The sequence below is a fragment of the Epargyreus clarus genome, unplaced genomic scaffold (genome assembly GCF_041222505.1).
Source record: "Epargyreus clarus isolate Ecla_fem2 unplaced genomic scaffold, WU_Ecla_fem_2.2 ptg000027l, whole genome shotgun sequence".
In the NCBI taxonomy this organism is placed as follows: domain Eukaryota; kingdom Metazoa; phylum Arthropoda; class Insecta; order Lepidoptera; family Hesperiidae; genus Epargyreus; species Epargyreus clarus.
This window is the reverse complement of record NW_027332234.1, coordinates 7,796,013-7,814,833: the sequence shown is the minus strand read 5'-3', so window position 1 is coordinate 7,814,833 and position 18,821 is coordinate 7,796,013. Positions and strand designations below refer to the sequence as shown.

The 18,821-nt window shown below is 34.7% G+C and overlaps 1 protein-coding gene across 1 annotated transcript in view; it reads left to right on the top strand.

The window, feature by feature from the left end:
• The first annotated feature begins 408 nt into the window (after positions 1 to 408).
• The window catches only part of LOC140753806 (uncharacterized), a 185,324-nt gene continuing 166,911 nt past the window's right edge, over positions 409 to 18,821 (top strand). Inside the window, exon 1 of the mRNA XM_073088594.1 lies at positions 409 to 1,164. Within this exon, the coding sequence (XP_072944695.1) occupies positions 889 to 1,164 (276 nt within the window). The 5' untranslated portion in view covers positions 409 to 888. The remainder of the gene's footprint in view (positions 1,165 to 18,821) is intronic.

Sequence of the window (18,821 nt, the reverse complement as noted above, 5' to 3'; positions counted from 1 at the left end):
AAAAGTAGAGTCGAAAGAAATTATTAAGTATTCATGTTTTAGCACAAAACGTAATAATTAACACGAGGGTTACTTCAATATAATTTCGTTTTAGTTAATAATAAGTACCTACCTATTATATCATGTAAATACTTATCTGGTACCTACTTATACGTGTAATTAATTATGTTTAATGCTTAGTGCCAGTAATAGTGCCATACGAATTCGACACGTCCTGATTCGGAGTCAAAAATCTCGTGGGAGCGCGCGTTCGTATTGTAACAGACAAAAGAGCATTTGTTTAGTGTCGTAGTGTTTGGTACATTGTGATTCGATAAGTTATTTGATTTTAGTCTAGCCGTTGTGTTGTGGCGCTGTCAGCGGCGGGGGCGGCAAGTGTTCGCTCGGCGCCGGCCGCCACATTCGCTCGGCTAGTCGCTCCGACCGCGATCTCCCGCGCGCACGTCGCGCACTCGCATGCATAACACGCCGTACGATAACGCGCCCTATTTAAACGCAACGCTCGCTATAGCTGCGCAATCTTCCCCATTCACACTTACACCGATTACGGACCGGACCATTGTTATAATCGAGTTACGTTAACCGATTGTCTTTCGCAATTGTAGTCGCTAGAGATAGGTCGAAACGGCAGTCCGTAAACCGGCTCCGTGACCATATGATCCGCATAGGACCCGTCCGAACCGCGCGGCTCACTCGCATATCGTGCGAAGTTAAGATGCGGATTATCTATCTATTGTGAAATGCAGTTGTAGACGGATGCAGGATGACTCAGTGGTAACGGAGTACTTTCTCGGAGTATTGGACGATGGTCTAGTTTTGTGACTCGTTTTCGTTGGAGATGTGTTGACGTTGTGGAATATTGGTTAAGTTGTGTTATAAGATAGTGCGATGGCTGGTGCTAGTGAGGAGAGTGTGGGTGTTGTGGAGGCCGCGCCGGTAGCGGTGGAGGTTCGCAAGCGAGGACTCAGCGGGTCCATGTCGCTGCGCACGCGCAAGCTGGGCCGCCGACTTTCGCGGAGCATGTCGATCGTGGCTTTGAAGTTGCCGGAAAAGGCTCACAGCATTACGCGGACATCGTCGAAGCTCATGAGATCTAACAGTCGCGATAAAAAGAATCGCACATTCGAACTCTCAATCATACTCCCGGATAAAACCCAAAAACAGGTAATTACAAAACTATGGTCCATAACAGATAACTTACTAAAAATATTTAATTAACCAAGTCTCATATCCTTTGTTTACCAACAATGAATTTTTATTTATTAAGATGTTATTATATGAAGTCATCGCGATGTCCTAGATTAATACTGTAGAAAGTAGGCAAATGAAAACAAAGGCCTTTAACATATTCAAATTACCTCTAGTTTTCTGCTACCGTCGTTAAAATATCTGAAGAGAAAAAATAAAGGTCAATTTATTTTTTTTTGTTTTAAGATTATATCAAAGTACAAAGGTTTATGTACAGCATCGGGCAACCAAATTCACCCTTCACGTGCGTTCTGTGAAATTTAATAAGGATTAAGTCCTTGCACGCAGCGCACAGCGACGGAATGCATTCAAATGTTTTCTTTATTATTGTTTGCCGTTTCGCCACTGTTGTCGCCCACTACGGATTTCTCCATTGATACAATAATGAGTTGGAATTACCTTCGTGTTCAATCCGTTGTCAAGTTAAGCATTGTTTGCGTTTGTCATTGAACCGGGGATTGTGCGCTTTACTCGATTGTTTAACTACCGGCAGGTTAGCTATGCAACGAATTAAACTAGGCACTGCGTTTTAGAACAAGTTGGATATGGGTTCGATTTCTATCGTCTACAGTACCCTTAGTGTGAGTTTTTACGTTTTTAAAAAATGACTGTTTTTTAATTTGTTTACGTATGTGCCCATACATTTTCTTTCAGCGCCCGCAGCGGACTGTATTAGAACTGATTGGAATTATATAGGAAATACGTAAACGAATACAAAAAGTCATTTTTGTAAAAACGTCAAAACGCATAAAGGGTACAGAGCTGGATTAGGTTCTGCTTTCTTGTCACAAGGTAGGCTTAAATATAGAATTGATGATGGATAGAATACGGGAAGTGAAGGCGTTAAGTAATATAATAAGGTTTAAGATTTATGAGTAAATAATATGTAGAAATATTTCGTTCTGCCGTAGTATTACCATCACTATCAATATTACCAGTTAATTATTCGATTAGATAATATTTCTATCTTCTGGTAAGTCGCGAATAAGGCATGTACTCGAACATATACCCACAAGATTTATTCCAAAATAGCTTGCAGGAACTTAGGGTAATTCCTGTCCTAATTAAGATTTTTTTACGGATCTGTTAGGGCTGTAGTGATTTATCTCAAGATAAATATACACATGGTTTCCTTGAATTACTCTTAATACCTTAAGGGTTAAATCGTTTTTATTCCAATAGCATAACCTATAACTACTCGAAAGTATAATTAGCATTCAATCTTATCTCATGGACAATTTCACTCTTCAAGTTAATAATGCGTACCAAAGCCACTTAAATGAAATTACCATGCAATTGTCACGTTATTCAAGATAATGCAATGGTAGAGTTGATAAGTCACAACAATTTACCGTATTAATAAAATGTCATATCGTAAGTATAAAATGATCGGTCAAAAGTTCACGGTAAATTATTTATTTATTATTGGAAAACCCAGTTCCGTATAAATGTTAACAACAAGTAAAACATACTCTGTGGGGTCAAAATTCCTTCACAATCACACATTTTTAACCGACTTCCCAAAGAAGAGAGGTTATTTGTCCGTCGCATATTTTTTATTGAAACAATTATTATGCTATCCGTAATATAAAAATATAATGATACTGCTCTATATTTTTTTCCTATTAACAGGTATAAATCTAGTTAGATACGAATGTACGTTTAATCGTTCATGAATTTACATCTCATAAGATTTTAGAAGAAATAAATCACATAAATTACAATAAGTGTGTATTACAATAATTATCTACATTTGTTTTAATGTAAACATTTATGTAATGTAAAGTAGAATTCTTTATTCAAAAATGTTTCATGATCGAATTTTACTTAATTATATCATCGATGGTGTTAAAGAGCGTTGCAATTAACCTTTTTCTTGCGTTGCAACTTCCTATAACAGTGTCGGTTCCGCCGTTGGGTTAATTAAATTGGTGTTAATTATTCAATAACATTGAAAACTAGTGCAACCTTATTTTTCCTGTGTGGAAACGTCGGTTGTAATTTTACGGAGCATCAAATTTACATTCATACTGCCAATGTCATGCCATTACGTCTTGGCACTTGATGTTTTGATAAAACGTGTTTGTGTGCTTCAAACTACGTGTGTATATTGCAATCGTGTATCATTATGCCGTCCGACGTAAAAATTGAAGCGAATAATATACATTATGTGTGAAAACGTAAAACATTCCTTATTTCACACGTATTTGTTAGGTTTACATATGTGTCTTTTTAATTGTGCAATGACAGTAACCTTGTTTTTGCATGATTTTTATGTTTATTTCTGTGTTTCATGTAAAATGTAAACGATTATTTAATTTTCAGATACAATGATATGATTAAAATCTTAGTAGGAAGGTAGATACAATTTATATTCTTTGCCAGTTAATATTGAAATATTAAATAATAAAATCAACATTTTAGTTTACAACACACGTTAATCAAGTAGAAGTAGCCAATTATGCCAGAATTTGATATGCACTACCGTGCTTGTTTAAAGAAAACATCTTTAGAACTCTAGTTACTGCTTCACGATTCTAGTCTTTCTATTCTGGTTGCTAATTTCCACTGTATATAAAGCAAGAATCAAGGTTTTAAATAAGTAGGAATATCAGATTCTCAAGCAAATTTCTCTGTATAGTGTAAAGATGTTTCTCTACTAAACGTGAAAGTCAAACAAGTTCTGTTTAACAGCACGCGTCAAGTTTTTACATGCTATTTATAAGCACTGAGTTTACGAATCAATCAACACCTAATATAGTTCCATTAGTTTTTCTTACACTGATCTGCCTTTCCAAATTCCTTTTCCTATATCAGTTTCACTATATTCAACTAGTAACTTACTGACCACCGAACCGGCAAAGTGTGGGTTGGTCGGCTTTCCATGGAATAGAAAATGTTTTTTTTGTGAGAAAGTCCCAGATATTAGTCACAATATTTCAAAACCACCATGGAAGTATGAATTCCTAATAACTTAAGCCTAATTATCAATATTAAAGAAAGTGACTGGCCTCTAGTAGGGTAGGTGTCATAGATTGATTTGCAATTTTATCCACTAAATATTTTTTATTAGGTACCTAAGATATATACATGGGTACATATGTCTATAAAATGTATCCTTGTATCTTAATAAGATATTGTTAAATTTTACCAAGATCTACGTAGGCGTAAATTTGATCGCACATATTTTAAAACAGTAGATCCAATTTCAAAATTAAATATTGTCACTGGCGAACATTTCCTTGACATTTTCAAAAAGGCCAGTGCGCGAAACGGACCTTTTTCGAACTGCAGTCATGATGCCAGAGGCCATGCGACTCAAATATTAGACCACTCAAGTAGGTAGTTAACTGTACTGGGATTAGTAGAACAATCTCGAGTATTGATCTCGACTTGCAGACAATAGCTAATAAAACAAGCGACGTCGCATTTAGCGACAATGAGGAAGGACGCCCACGAAATGTGATGCACCGATGAGTTGGAAACTTAATACGAAAATTCAGGATACGAGGCATCATCATTATATCAATTGAAGTCAAGTATAATTTTCTGCTGGTTCTACCTGGATTTGGATTAAACTACGAAACATAAAGTTTATTATACTGGTAATATTATAAATGCAAACGTTTGCGCGTAATGATGTGTGCTTTTTACTCTTTCACAACAAAAGTAATATTAATATTTGGATGAAGTTTAGTATATCAGATTGTTTGTGACTATGTTTAGCCCTTAAGATACTCTTTACAGTGGTAAATAATGCCCTCGCAGCAACGGCCAAATGCTAGTCAGTTTCCATCGTTTCATCAGTTTCAATCTATACTTGCTTAGGGAATGATTTTAATGACGCTGTACCACAGGGGCACTCTGCACATTCTGGGCACGGGTCTTCTCTTAAAATGAGAAGGATTAGGCCTTACTCCAGCGCGCTGGCCAAATGCGTAGACTCGACATATCTTTGATAACATGTTTTGTTAAGATCTCTCAGATATGTAGGTTTCCTCACAGATTTTCCTTCACCGTTTAAGCACGTGATAATTAATTTCCAATACGCACATAACTTCGAAAAATCAGAGGTACGTGTCTGGAATTGGAACCTCGGACTCCCCGAGCGAGAGACCGAGATACAACCATTAAGCTATCACTGAATCGGTATCAACGTATCATTTCAATTAGGAAGTCACGCTTGAATGTTTCAATAAAGGTGGCCATAGTCCTAAACTGAATAAATTGGCGCTTTACGAGTGAAAGTGATGTCGTAACATGAAGTAAGTTGGCGTGCGCGTACGACACACGGGCTTCGGAGGCCTGCCTAATTACACGTCCACGTCATAGATCTAATGCGGAAAATGTGGAATTATTCCGATCATTGAACAGGAAAGTATGGTTAACGTACAAAGGAAGCAATAACCATTCGGCTATTTACTATTTAAATTGATCATGCGAATATGTATACACGAGGTTTATAGACAACAATATTTGGTAGAAGCGCAGTAACTATGCGATTATTAAACATCACGAAAGACAAGCTAATTTAGTATATTTTTGTAATATAAGCACTTTCTAAATGTCGAATAATTTTTATTTGTTTCCTAGGCAATTTATAGGTATTAATTAGCTCTTAGTCTTCTTAGGTATTAGGTATGGTTCATAACACTGTTGATTTGTTAAGTTTTTTATATCATGTCCAAAGAGGACATTTTATAAATATTTGCTTAAATTCCTCACATTATCTAAGAGCCTAACAATATAAATGTATAATTTTAAATAGATACATTATGTTTGCATAATTTAACAATAGCTATACATTTTTATTCGTGCATTAAAATTAGTTATATATACTTTTTCAGTGCGGTTTTGCATGCTAAAAATAATATTAATATTCGCTCGACTTGGCATACACCTCTGTCATTGTAACTTACACCGTATTAATTATCTGTAATTAGAAATATGCCAGACATTAGTTCCTTGTAAGTCGTATGCCACGTGGCCAAGGCCTGATGGCCAGTAATAGTTGAATACTTGGCACTATTGCATATGACCAAAATACACTTTTGGCTATCAACGCTATTCAAACTACAGTTCTATCATTGTTATCTACTCGTACATCTAAATAGCCAGACAAAAAGGTTATTATCTTTTATCTTTTGTTTTACCTGATTTTCTTTTTTCAAGTGGAGTGCCAAACGAGCTTGCGGTCCAACTGATAGTTAATGGTCACTGCTGCCTGTGGACATTGTAATCAATCCATATTGTAAGGATCAGTTCAGGAAAACACAATGTTGATTAAACACTTAATAAAAACTTTATCACAAAACAATAACCCGAATTGCTCAGATCAACGGATTCAGATCGGATTCGTAAGTTCACTTCACCGTCTTTCTTAGATATTAATGTCAACTCGCTCACTGGCGCCACCAAGTGGCGACTATTGACAACGAGCTAGTTTTATCAATTACCATACTTTATTTAGAACAATACTTGAGACTATCACTAAAGAAAAACATCTTATACTGTAATGAATACTAAAAACGTTAACATATTATAACTATTGAAAATACGCTAACAATATAGAACAGGATGTATTTGAAACTGATCATAGAGGCGATGCCACTCCTGAGGTCTGAGGTGGCATCCACACTTTTCTAGTGGAGTGAAGAACCGCTCTACGTGAGAAAGGTGTTTGACGTTGGTATAGTTCGCGTAAAACTGCTAGTCCGCTCTGAATATAGAAATTAATCGCGTCGCCATAGCAAATTGTATGACTACACATGCTCGCAACAAATTCAGAGCGGACTGGCAGTTAGGCGCGGACTATACCTACCTGGTGGAACTATACTGGCTCTACCATCTCAATTTTTTTTGGTAATTTTTGGCGTATTATCGATAGGTATTGTTTTTGTTTATAGTTTAATTTCAATCAGCGACTTACACAGTGGTAAACCTTATTTTGTAATGAATGCGGCCATTATTATTGAAGATAATTATTTATTAATCGAATGATATTGTAATGACTCATCCCGTTAGACTTAGGTCATTTATTACAGAGTAGATAAACTTGGGGTTAATTTATATTACATGTTACACATTACTAATTAATTTTCATTTAAAATCTTAATAAATCAGCTGTTTACTATCAGAGCCACACAATTAGAACCTGTTGTTGATGGCGTAACCATAGATTTTTTTCAGCCTATATCTATGGACGTAACTCATAAGCATAACACACATAGATAATACGAAAGCATCCAGACCCACAACTAATCTATATATCTGATCGCGGTTCGAATCCGGAACTCTGCACGACAAACCGGTATGGCCACTGCGCACGGGTTTGCACTACCTGTATAACCGTGTTCTGGTTAACTGGTGAGTGGTGATAAAGCAGATATTACACATATTAGGCGTTCTAGCTTAGTTGTAAAGTTAGACCATAGATAATTTTAAGTATTTTTGTTTATTTATACCCGGTATTCATATTTACTCATACCAATCTATGCTATGTTTTTCCTAGCGAAGATTTGACAATTTGTGCCTATTATTTGTCAAATTCCGATTTTTCATTCCGATCTACAGAGTTACAGTCATATATAATATGTATTATCTTCGAGTATATTATGAATGAGAACTCTACAACCTACATGTACACTTTAAGGTGAATTTCCTATAATGGGGATGAATTAATTTTGGATTTTATTTTGCACAATAAGGGATTCGAACCCTGGTTCATTAACGTCAGGGTACGATGTAAAAATTTCATACCACTAGACTACCAATGTCAATAAACCGTTTATCTAATAATAAAAAAAACATGTGAGTTCATTCATTAATCTCTATCTTCACTCCCAACGTAACAGTTCTTTAATATTATTTAATTCTATTTTAATACATGTTTACATTTGTTTGTAAGCACCTATCGGTTGGAATGCTGCCATTTCATTGAAGTAATAATCATCTTTGCAATATATTATTTGCTAAGGTGTCGATACGTACTATCTGTATGTCTACTTATGTTATAGATAAGTCAATCAATGATCACTTTAAATTTACCCTTGTTTATATAAATGATGTTTACATAATCAAATACAATTGTTCAATACTGATCGTCCCGAGAGAGAACTCGGTAAACTTCCCATGTCCTTACCAATTTCATCGCAGTATATCATTACATTACCAATAAAAATGAAAATATAATTTTGCTCTTTGGATTAGTAATTCAATATTCAAATTGTATCAAATAAGCAATCTAGAAGCAAACTCTTATCAAATTCAAATTAAAATCTCATTTATTCAAAATTGATTCATAGAACTCTTTTTGAACGTCAACAAACTACCTACGCTTCGGAAGGTGTTTAGCTATGGAGAAGAAGCGGCGAATGAAACTCCATATGTGTGCAACGTTTCATCTTTTAAAAAGTCTTTTATCCAAATAGAATTAGAGCTCTACTTGTTCGGCCACAGATCCGTTTCTAATTTTGACAACCAAATTATGAATGTCGCGCCCTTACCACATTCTCACATCATAGAAGTTAACAGTATTGTTATAAGGTGATAGGTGTGGCAGTGTTCCTTCAGGAGCCGAAACACCAAAGGTTCTGCACCTTTTATATACAGCCTACTAGGCTCGTTTGCAGCTTACATTAAAATGTTGCCTACTTTTACCTATCACATCGCTGTAACCAGTCCAATTGTTATTAACTATTTCAAACATTAAAACAGAGGTCAAATCGCAATGTTGCTGGCAAAAGTCACTGGCCTTAAGATTTCAGCTCGCATTTGATTGATATTGATAGATACATTGATTGATGCGGCATATAAAATATAAACAATCTTAATGTATCATATAATGAGCACGAGTAAATATTAGCACTAGACTAAAAAAGCATGTCTAAGTATTTATGTTGTAGGAATGTGGTAACTTTAATCGTATAAATATTATTTTCTTGTGCTCGCACAGTGAGCGATATTACTTGGTAATCGTCGTTGAAAAATAAAGGATTTTTTTCGTTACCAACCCGTTACTGACCTACTGCTGGCTTAAATAATTAAACCAACTTAATTATCTAAGACTGCTGGGCATATGTCTCCTCACATAATGATTAGGATGAAAAGGATTAGGCTCGCCACCGCGCTGGCCAAATGCGTATTGGTGGACTTCACGTAATTTTGAGATTTTTTTAAAGATGTTTCAAGTGTACAGGTCTCCTTATGAGATTTTTATACACCGTTAAAGTAAGTGATTATTTCTTTTTTTTAATATGAACATAACTTTTGAAAAAATTGCGTGCCAAGGACCCTCGATCGAGAGCCCGAGGTTTCACTATTACACTATCACTGCCTTTTTATTGATGACTAAACCTCGTCAATAGTTATCAAACAAAAAAACGAATTAGTCTGTCAAAACGTGAAGAAGGTTTAAGGCAAAAATGTCTACGATTTCCAATTCATATTACACATTAAAGTAATTTGTGAAACCATACGGTTTATATTATACTTAATGAGGTAAACTGTTATTAAATTATGAGTTAATTGCTATGATGTAATACCGGTTAAATAAACAGTTATTATGTATGTAACTAATTTCTCCAACAATCTTAACAATTTTATTTAAATTTACGGGTGTTTTTGGTACAATAACCTTTTTGACAGGTTTTATTATACATTTCTTTAGACTTTAAGATCGGTAAGGAGGTAACGGATCTGTAATCAACTTTAGATAGAACCCCTATACTTTAAGGAGTTGGTTAAATTGTCCATGGGTGGCAGTGACCACTTATCAGGCTAACTACATGCTCGATTACTACTTAAATCTTATAATAAATATAGTTCAAAAAACTAAAAAACACGCTTTTATGATAAAATCAACTAAAAAGATTTCGGTATTCTATTTCATTCTTTCATACATGCAGGTGCAATAAGGATGTATGTTGATCTCTTTCTACTGAAAAACGGAGTTACTCACTGACAAACATGCAAGTGAAGCTAATATAAAGCGTGTAAAAAAGTGATGATCGATCATTATTTCGAAAAAGTAGTAAGATTATCATATGTGTTACACTTTTTGACAAATTTTTGTTAAATTTTCTGCAAAACTTTAACAATTATAAAAATTTCAGCATCGTTTTGAAGTGCAAATGCTTATCCTATGTAAGTCCATCAAGGCTAGGTCCCGAGCAATGACTATCACTTTTCTGTATCAACAGGAACCGGTCCTGTCGTCTAGAAATGTGGTCTGGAGGAGAGATATTGTTGTTTTGATCGGTACCTCAGAGTTACAATTAGATAGAGTGCGTTCTGACTCCTAGCACAGTACGAATCGTAGGTAAATTTGTTAGTGCTGTTTAAAACTAGCTCTTTACTCAGTACTTGGTTCGTTATGAAATGTTGTATAATGTTTTAAAACAATTTAATTAGAATTACGATACTTATTATTTAAACAACAAAATTATCAAACTAACTCTACTTGAATTTGAACTATATTTATTTGTCCTATACGGTGCATAGTGTCAATGTTCTTACCTGTGCCTACTGTTCGCACCTGTGTAGGCTCGCTCTATACTTTTTAATATTCTAAGATCCTAACGAACATGACGTATGGACATCGATCAGCACTTTCGATCGTCTGAACATCATCAATTTATGTTTGTGAATTATTCATGCGAGAAATATTTTTAGCTATTTAAATTCATGCAAAAAATTGTTAATGATTTTATTAATCCTGATTAATTGATACGCAATCGATTTCTCTCAAACATTTTGCGTATATTATTTGGTAAGTAGGATAGGTATTTGGAAAGTAAACTTTTTTGTACCTATGATTGAAATAACAAACTGATGTTAAATGTCTTTTGCCGCCTATGGATATCTGTCCTTAAGTCTAGATAGGATCGCAGTTCTACCTGAGGTCGCCTATACCTATATGCATTGCTACTCTTGAGGACTAACACCCTTTATTGATACTCAATCTATCCAAATGTTGACTACCAAATATAGAAATTTGCAACTTCTAATATGCAGGAACTGTCAAATCTTTGGCAATATATGAGATAAACTGATTATTTATTTACAACGTGCGTAAAATGGAACGGGTCGTGCCCCCTTTCCTCCTTGCCATAGCTGCCCAAACCACAGTAGAGCTGGATAGTACCGTTAATAGGCAGAAATTGATCCGTAAATGATGCTTCCACTATGTGCCAAACAGTAAGAAAGTATCAAAATGTGTCGTATTGTTATTAGACAAACGTCTATTTACTACGACTTGGCACAAAGTATCTTTGCGGCCCTCTAAAATTGGAATTGACTCCGGTCTACATCGTAACTAGGAATATGGGTAGTAAATAAAACAGAATTCCGAAAGTTTGTGAGGCTAAAAGAAATTGTTAATGTTCAAAATATATAAAAAATAACTTATAACAAAGACATATTTATATTACATCTTTATTTTATAATTTTAGTTTATTATTCAATTTTACTTAGTTTCTATTAATTTTAATTTAATTAGATAAAATATTTATAATGTTAATGTATTTTTCATCATAAATGATTTCTATATTATTAAAAAAAACATATAACAAAGATATTATAGTAATAATATGTACGTGTAAGACTATAGAGCGGATATTGTTAACATTTTCAGATGGACTTGGTACTAATTGGTAATAACTTATGCATGACTATTTTCCTTCCCATGTCCAAAATGAGCTGACTTAGGCCATAGCCCACAACGCTGGCAAAGTGCGAATTAGTAGAGTGAAGTCTACCATATTTTTCCCGATTTTCTTTTGGCTTTTCTCACGAAGTTTTCCTCCACCGTTAAAACAAGTGATAACTAATATCTATCAACTTTCAACATAGTTTAATTATTCATAAAACATTACATCACAGAAAACTGAGGCATGCAATTATGAATTATGAGCACAAAGATTGACATTACCCAAATTTAAATTCAATATTCATAAATTCTGCATGTGTAATTGAGGTCATAATGCTATTTGTGTTACAACACATGTGGTCTCGTTAATTTGAACTAATTTGTAATTTGGGTCTAGTCATTATTGTAAAGGAAGAGAAAAATAAAGATGTTTTGTAAGAAAAATATATTATACGAGCTTTTGCCCGCGGCTTCGCTCGCGTTACGAAGTAATATTTTCATCCCCTTTTTTATCCCCTTAGGGGTAGAATTGATCTAAATCCTTTCTTAGCTGATGCCTACGTCATAACATCTACCTGCATGCCAAAATTCAGCCCTATCCGTCCAGTGGTTTAGGCTGTGCGTTGATAGATCACTATGTCAGTCGGTCACCTTTGAGTTATATACAGGGTGAATATCATCCTCATCCTTAAGGATTAAAAAATGATTTATGTAATTCTTTAGAAACATACATAAGTCATACCATTGAAGAATTTGTTGGTTAATCAACTCATTATTCGATGTTATGACAGTGACATATGGCTTAGTATGAGAAAGTGATAGTTTGGCAAATAAGTTACCGCCGTTTTTACGATTTATTTTTTAATCAAAATAGATAACTGATTAAATAGTAAATTCTTGTTGTTTGTTGTTTATAACTTCGTTTCAACGTTAAATATGATTTTCTATATCTCTTTGTTAAGTAATCACTCTGATTTGACTCGAAAAAGTCATTCTCGCAAATTGTCAACCTTACATCTGTATTAAACGAAACTCCGCCCATATTAATTTAAATCTATTATAATGGTTCTAAAAATAACCTTAACTAAGTCGGACATAAAAATATAAATTCTAGCGAGATCAAAATGTCCGTTTCGAATGATTTGAAACATTGAGCCAAAAAAATAGTTAATACGCGAAATGTTTAAATTGATGAATGGCGGGAACTTAACTGCCAAATTAATATGAAAAAAATATGTATTTTCTTAAAATTGGGGCATTTCCTTTAGTTTGTCATTTATCATTACTTCCCAGATTTTGATCTTTATAAGCAACACAATCAGATAGTGGAATAATATAGAGGGTGTATTTTTTTTCAAAATGAACTCGTTCGATTCCAGGCTAGGGACAAAGTTATTTTAAAAAAGTAATAATGCAGTTTTATTTTTTATCAAAATCGGCGTCGTAACTCCCTTCAGCATTTTTCGCTAATCCTTATAGTTTCGGATTTGGCCCTGAAGGCCCGTATGAAAAATTCACCCTTATATTTAGATTTTCTTATATTTTTATACATCGATTATCAAATTACCTTATTCCGACTACGGACGAAAGTGACGCTATAGGAATTAAGTTAAACATATTAAAAACTATTTGAACTTTTAACAAACTAAATAATTAATTCTACTGATAGTAACTGTTTTGAAGCCATTGTAATGTAGCCATTGTCATTCTCACACTTGCGACGAATCCAAAGACATTATACGCTAAAATTCGTCAAGTCGTTTTGGCTGCAGGGCGTGCTAAAGAAGACATTATTCACCGCAGTTGGGTAAAAATATATAATACTCGTATTTAGCTTTTAAACAACTTGCCAATGCAAATTCTTACAGAAAGGATAATAATTATAGCGATACAGGAAAATAATTGTAGCGTGAAGCAATTCTTTCGTTTCGGTAGACGGATGTGGACGCCGGATGACTTACATTTTTTTTATAATATAGGAGTATTGACAGGAGCAGCGCCTAACACTGCTGTTATTAGGTAGAAATAGGCGTGGCGGTGGTGCCGCCGGAGTCGAACCACAAAGAGTTCTACCACTTTCAACCATTTTACATATGAGGAGATCTTAATCCTCAGGAGTGACAACGCATCTGTGATCGGCTTCAGTTTGAATCCCTATTCTCATCATCATCATCATCAACTCATTACTGTTCCCCTGCTGGGCACGGGTCTCCTCTCATAATGAGAAGGATTAGGCCATAGTTCACCGCGCTAGCCAAGTGCGTATTGGTAGACTTCACATACCTTTGATATTCTTTGATGTGAAACATCTATAGCCGCACGTAAAACCGATTTCTGGCGTGGCGACGCATGCCGCGCCACGCTATACGATGGTATATATGTATATACAATCTATATGCAGTAGTGTGTACGGTGTGGCGACGCGTCGCCATGCGCAATCGACTGTGCGATAATTAAGTAGTCACGATTTGAAATAAATTCGTAAATTTTTGTATTTAATGAAAATAAATGTTTATTCAATAAATAGTCATCGTTATCTGGAAAAAATCGTAATATTTTATTTTATCATTATGACATATTTAGTTCCTATCACAATATGTTTTTTTCTGCATATTACTTTTACAAAATAATGTCGATGTTTCACATCTGCCAGGCGTCCCGTGACGGCTCACATTTTTTTTATATACATTTATGCATACCTCAAGTATGCAGGTTTCGTCACTATGTTTTACATCACCACGCAAGTGATAATTAATTTGTAATACGCACATAATTTTGAAAAATCAGAGGTGCCTGGGATTTGAACCTCGGACCCTTCGATCGAAAGGTCGAGATTCTTAACCACTAGGCTATCACTGCTTTAAATGTTTAGTTTCGAATTATCATGGGCGGCAGTGACTATCTACCATCAGGTGAACCGCAAGCTTTTATCTCCTTTAATCTAAAGAAAAACAATTCAAGGTATGTTTATAGTAAAATATTACTCATAACTAATTAAGTGAAACTGACTAAAGACTGACAGGCATCCAGCCTGCTATAAATTTGAATTTCGATGTTAATCTTGGACTAATCGAGGCCATGTTGCTACTGTATGACGAAAGCATCTGGACTGGTACATGAGATCAAATTGGCAATTCGCGCGCTATGCTAATTCAGTGAAAGGATTGTCACCTCACTGACCAAGACAATATTGAAAATGATTGCACAAAGATCATATTCGGACAGACACGAATTACAAAACTCATTAACATTAATTTGGATGTTAGGAATTAAAATAAATTAGAATGAACCTGGAAGCCGTTATATAAATTGGCAAATAGTTAATTTTGAAATTTTGGTGTTGTTTATCTGAATGTAAGTTTTCTATGATTGAGTTGCGATGATTTTACAAGGTAATTGATGTAATTTCAGAGAGTCATCTAGTGTTGAAAAGTAAACTAAAATATTCTAAAAGAGTAAGAGCATGAGTTTCAATTAGTATTGCATGGGCTAAAGATCAATTTCTTGATTAAAACGCCTCATGTTAGTATTATTACAATATTTCAAAATGGATAAGCAGCTACGCACTATCGTTATAAAGTAGCACTTGGAGTAGGGATAGTCCGCGTAAAACTGCTAGTTCGCTCTGAATATAGAAAGGATCGCGTCGCCATAGTAAATTGTATGACTACACCTGCCCGCAACAACTTCAGAGCGGACTAGTAGTTTGGCGCGTACTATACCACACTTAAATCATGAAGATTAACAGTTATTTATTGTCTTTACTTCTAAAGTAGATGCATGTTTCAAAAATATTGAAACTACGCCTAGGCAACAAACTTTCTCTTTATTTACAAGAGTCAATATTATGAAGAAGTAATTAAAATCGATTAATATTTTATGTATTTACATAAATTACGCTGTAATTACCTATGAGTAATATGAGTAATATAGGTAGTATTTTTGTAACGACATTTTGCTGGTTTATACATTGGAAACTTGTATTTAAACTAAGAAACTTGTTATACAAGTTTCATGATTGCAAAGATTTTATTTAGGGCAATTACTTAAACTGCTGTCAACACAAACGTGGTATTAATAAATTGTTTTCCTTAATTAGGTAATAGACAATGTGGAGACTTATTGATTAAAATTGATAATTGGGTAGATAAGTACTGATATTAAGTACTGATTCTTGATTGTGTTGTTAATATGCATGAAATTGTAACACTCTTTTGAATAAAAATAAGCAGAAATAATTTGAAGGAACCCTTTGTGGTTCGACTCCGGCGGCACCACCGCCACGCCTATTTCTACCTAATAACAGCAGTGTTAGGCGCTGCTGTGTTCCGGTTTGAAGGGTGTGGTAAGGGAGACTTTGTCCGAGGCGTTCCAGCTTAGTCCTCAGGTAGCGGCGCATCTGTGGCCGACCTCAGGTAGAAATATCTAATCCTATCTGGAGTTGATTACAGATGTCCATGGGCGGCAGTAGCCACTTACCATCAGGTGGACTGCATGCTCGTCTGCTACTCCTATATTATAAAAAAAAGCAGACAATTATTGGGTAAAAAATTGTATTATGTGTTAAAATCTAGAATTGTAAAACGCAAGGTTTATCGATCGCGTGGCGCAGTGGACACCATACCGGTCACACATGTGGGTTCAATCCCCGTCAGACAGATATTTAAGTGATGATGTCTAGGTGTTTGTGATTTCATCTTTGTGTGCTCACGCCTCCTACAGCATAAGAAAATTCTAGTGCGTGGAAAGATAGTCTAGATAATATGTAAATTTATAAGTCTTAAATAACAGAGATATATTTTTTAAAGATATTTTATGTTGATTGTGGTCAATGCCATGTGTTGAAGGGCTAGTTTGGTATTATTATAATTATATTAAAAAAATACTTAATTTATTATTTATAATACCCCTTTTTATATATGTTATGATATCTCTCACAGAGACAATTACATAACATAAGAAAAGAAACTTACACACGCCAGAAAAAACTTAGAAGTAAAAGCTAAAGAGTAAACTCGGCGCAAATTGGTCTCAATTGCTTTTCTCTCAGATGTCTCCAATGAATTGCCTCCTACGTTGGTAATTACCCGATCACATCAAACCGGAAACCAGCTATGCGTTTACCAGAGGTTCTCAAACTTTGTTCATGTATCGCTAGGTGTCACTTTTAGAATCATTGATAATAACTACAATTATATTGCAGCGACACCAAAGATCAGCGGAAAGAAAGGTGTTAAAATAATTTGTTTCTGAAATAAGGCGATTCTGCTGGATAATAAAACAAGCTTCAAAAGCCAATGTCGCCAATCCCAAATGTACATGTAGCCTATGTACTTAAACACAAATTAACAAACGCCGCCTAACCCGCTCCAACGCCCACCTCCTATTTTCTTCAGACCCTTCACCTGTAAGTGTCCAGCGCCCACGAGAGAGCGTTACCGCACACTTTGAGAAGCACTGGCGTACATCGTTATACGACAAAAACAAGCAAGATGGCAATCAGCCGACTTTATAAAACCCTATCATCAGCTAACGACGAAACTCTTGAATCATTTCAAATGATTTGTATTATGGTTTCAGTGCAATTTCAAATAATATTTTAATTATTTTCCTTGTTGAAAGTTTGTATTGGAAAAGTTTGTTACGTTTTACCTTAACTAATACTTACGCTAAGTTATATTTTACGTAAGTAGAAAATTGCAAACAATTATAGTGCTTAACTATTATCAGGTCTTAAGCTATTCTTTGATTTGGAGGCAATTACTTTTTTATGGCTGATATTATTAGCAAGGAATTCTCAAAGTAGGGCACCCGTGCCCCTTGAGCTCCAAAATTTTAATCATAGATTATAATACGTATCATACGTATCATAAATTTTAATACGTATTGGCGTCTACTTAGCGGTTAGCTTTTAGATCTTAAAATCCATGATAGTTTCATGTTATAGTCAGCTTAATACACGACAAGGAATAACCTTGAAAATTAATGACCATGTTATTACACATATAGGTACATATAACAAATATCTATTGGTCTTCTTAAAGGGGGTACGCGGATCTATAAGTTTGGGAAGCCTGCCATAAGCAATTAAAACATTCTAGAACTTAATTATATGTGCATCGACTAATCTAATAAATTGATTACTCTATAGTTAATACATTACTGCTATGGAGCATACATAAGAATGCCATATTAAAACCACAAACAACTCTACAACCTTTAAAACATAGGCTAAGCTTGTTCTACACACAGAGCATGAAAACGGTTAAGTATAATTAGGAAAACAGCTGATTGTGCTGAAAACTTCGCACTATCTTGCAGTCGGCCTCAATTAACATAAGAACAACGGACCTTCGTGTGCAATGAACCGAACAAAACATCTCTGCCTTTACAATTGTTACGTGACCAGAGTACCTGAGTAAAAGGATTTCGTTTAATTTTCAATTCTTGCATTAAGTTATCTGCCAATTTTTTGTCACAAACATAAATGATTATTATTTTTATGAAATTAATAGACACAATTTACACAAATAAATGAGATCACTTAATCTATCTTCACATTCGTCTATGTTTGGCAAATATGCTTGACCGTAACTTGAAAATTGACATGAAAATCGACCATGAAAATTGTTTTCTTTTTCTCTATTTTTGTCATCAGACCTCGGTGTACATTACACACTAGAGAAGCTAAAAAATGTTAAAAACATTCCCACACCACAGTGATAAGATTAAGTCATGAGATACTGGTATCTATAGTAAATTTTGATATTTTGCAAATGATGATACGACAATTTATTGCCCCCAAAATTTATAGGGATATAAAACTTCAGATACGTTGAAGGATGAATCTGGAAACAATAGCGGGGTTCATAAAAAATGTATATAAAATGTAAATTGCTCTTGGAAGGTCATTTTTGACGTCATC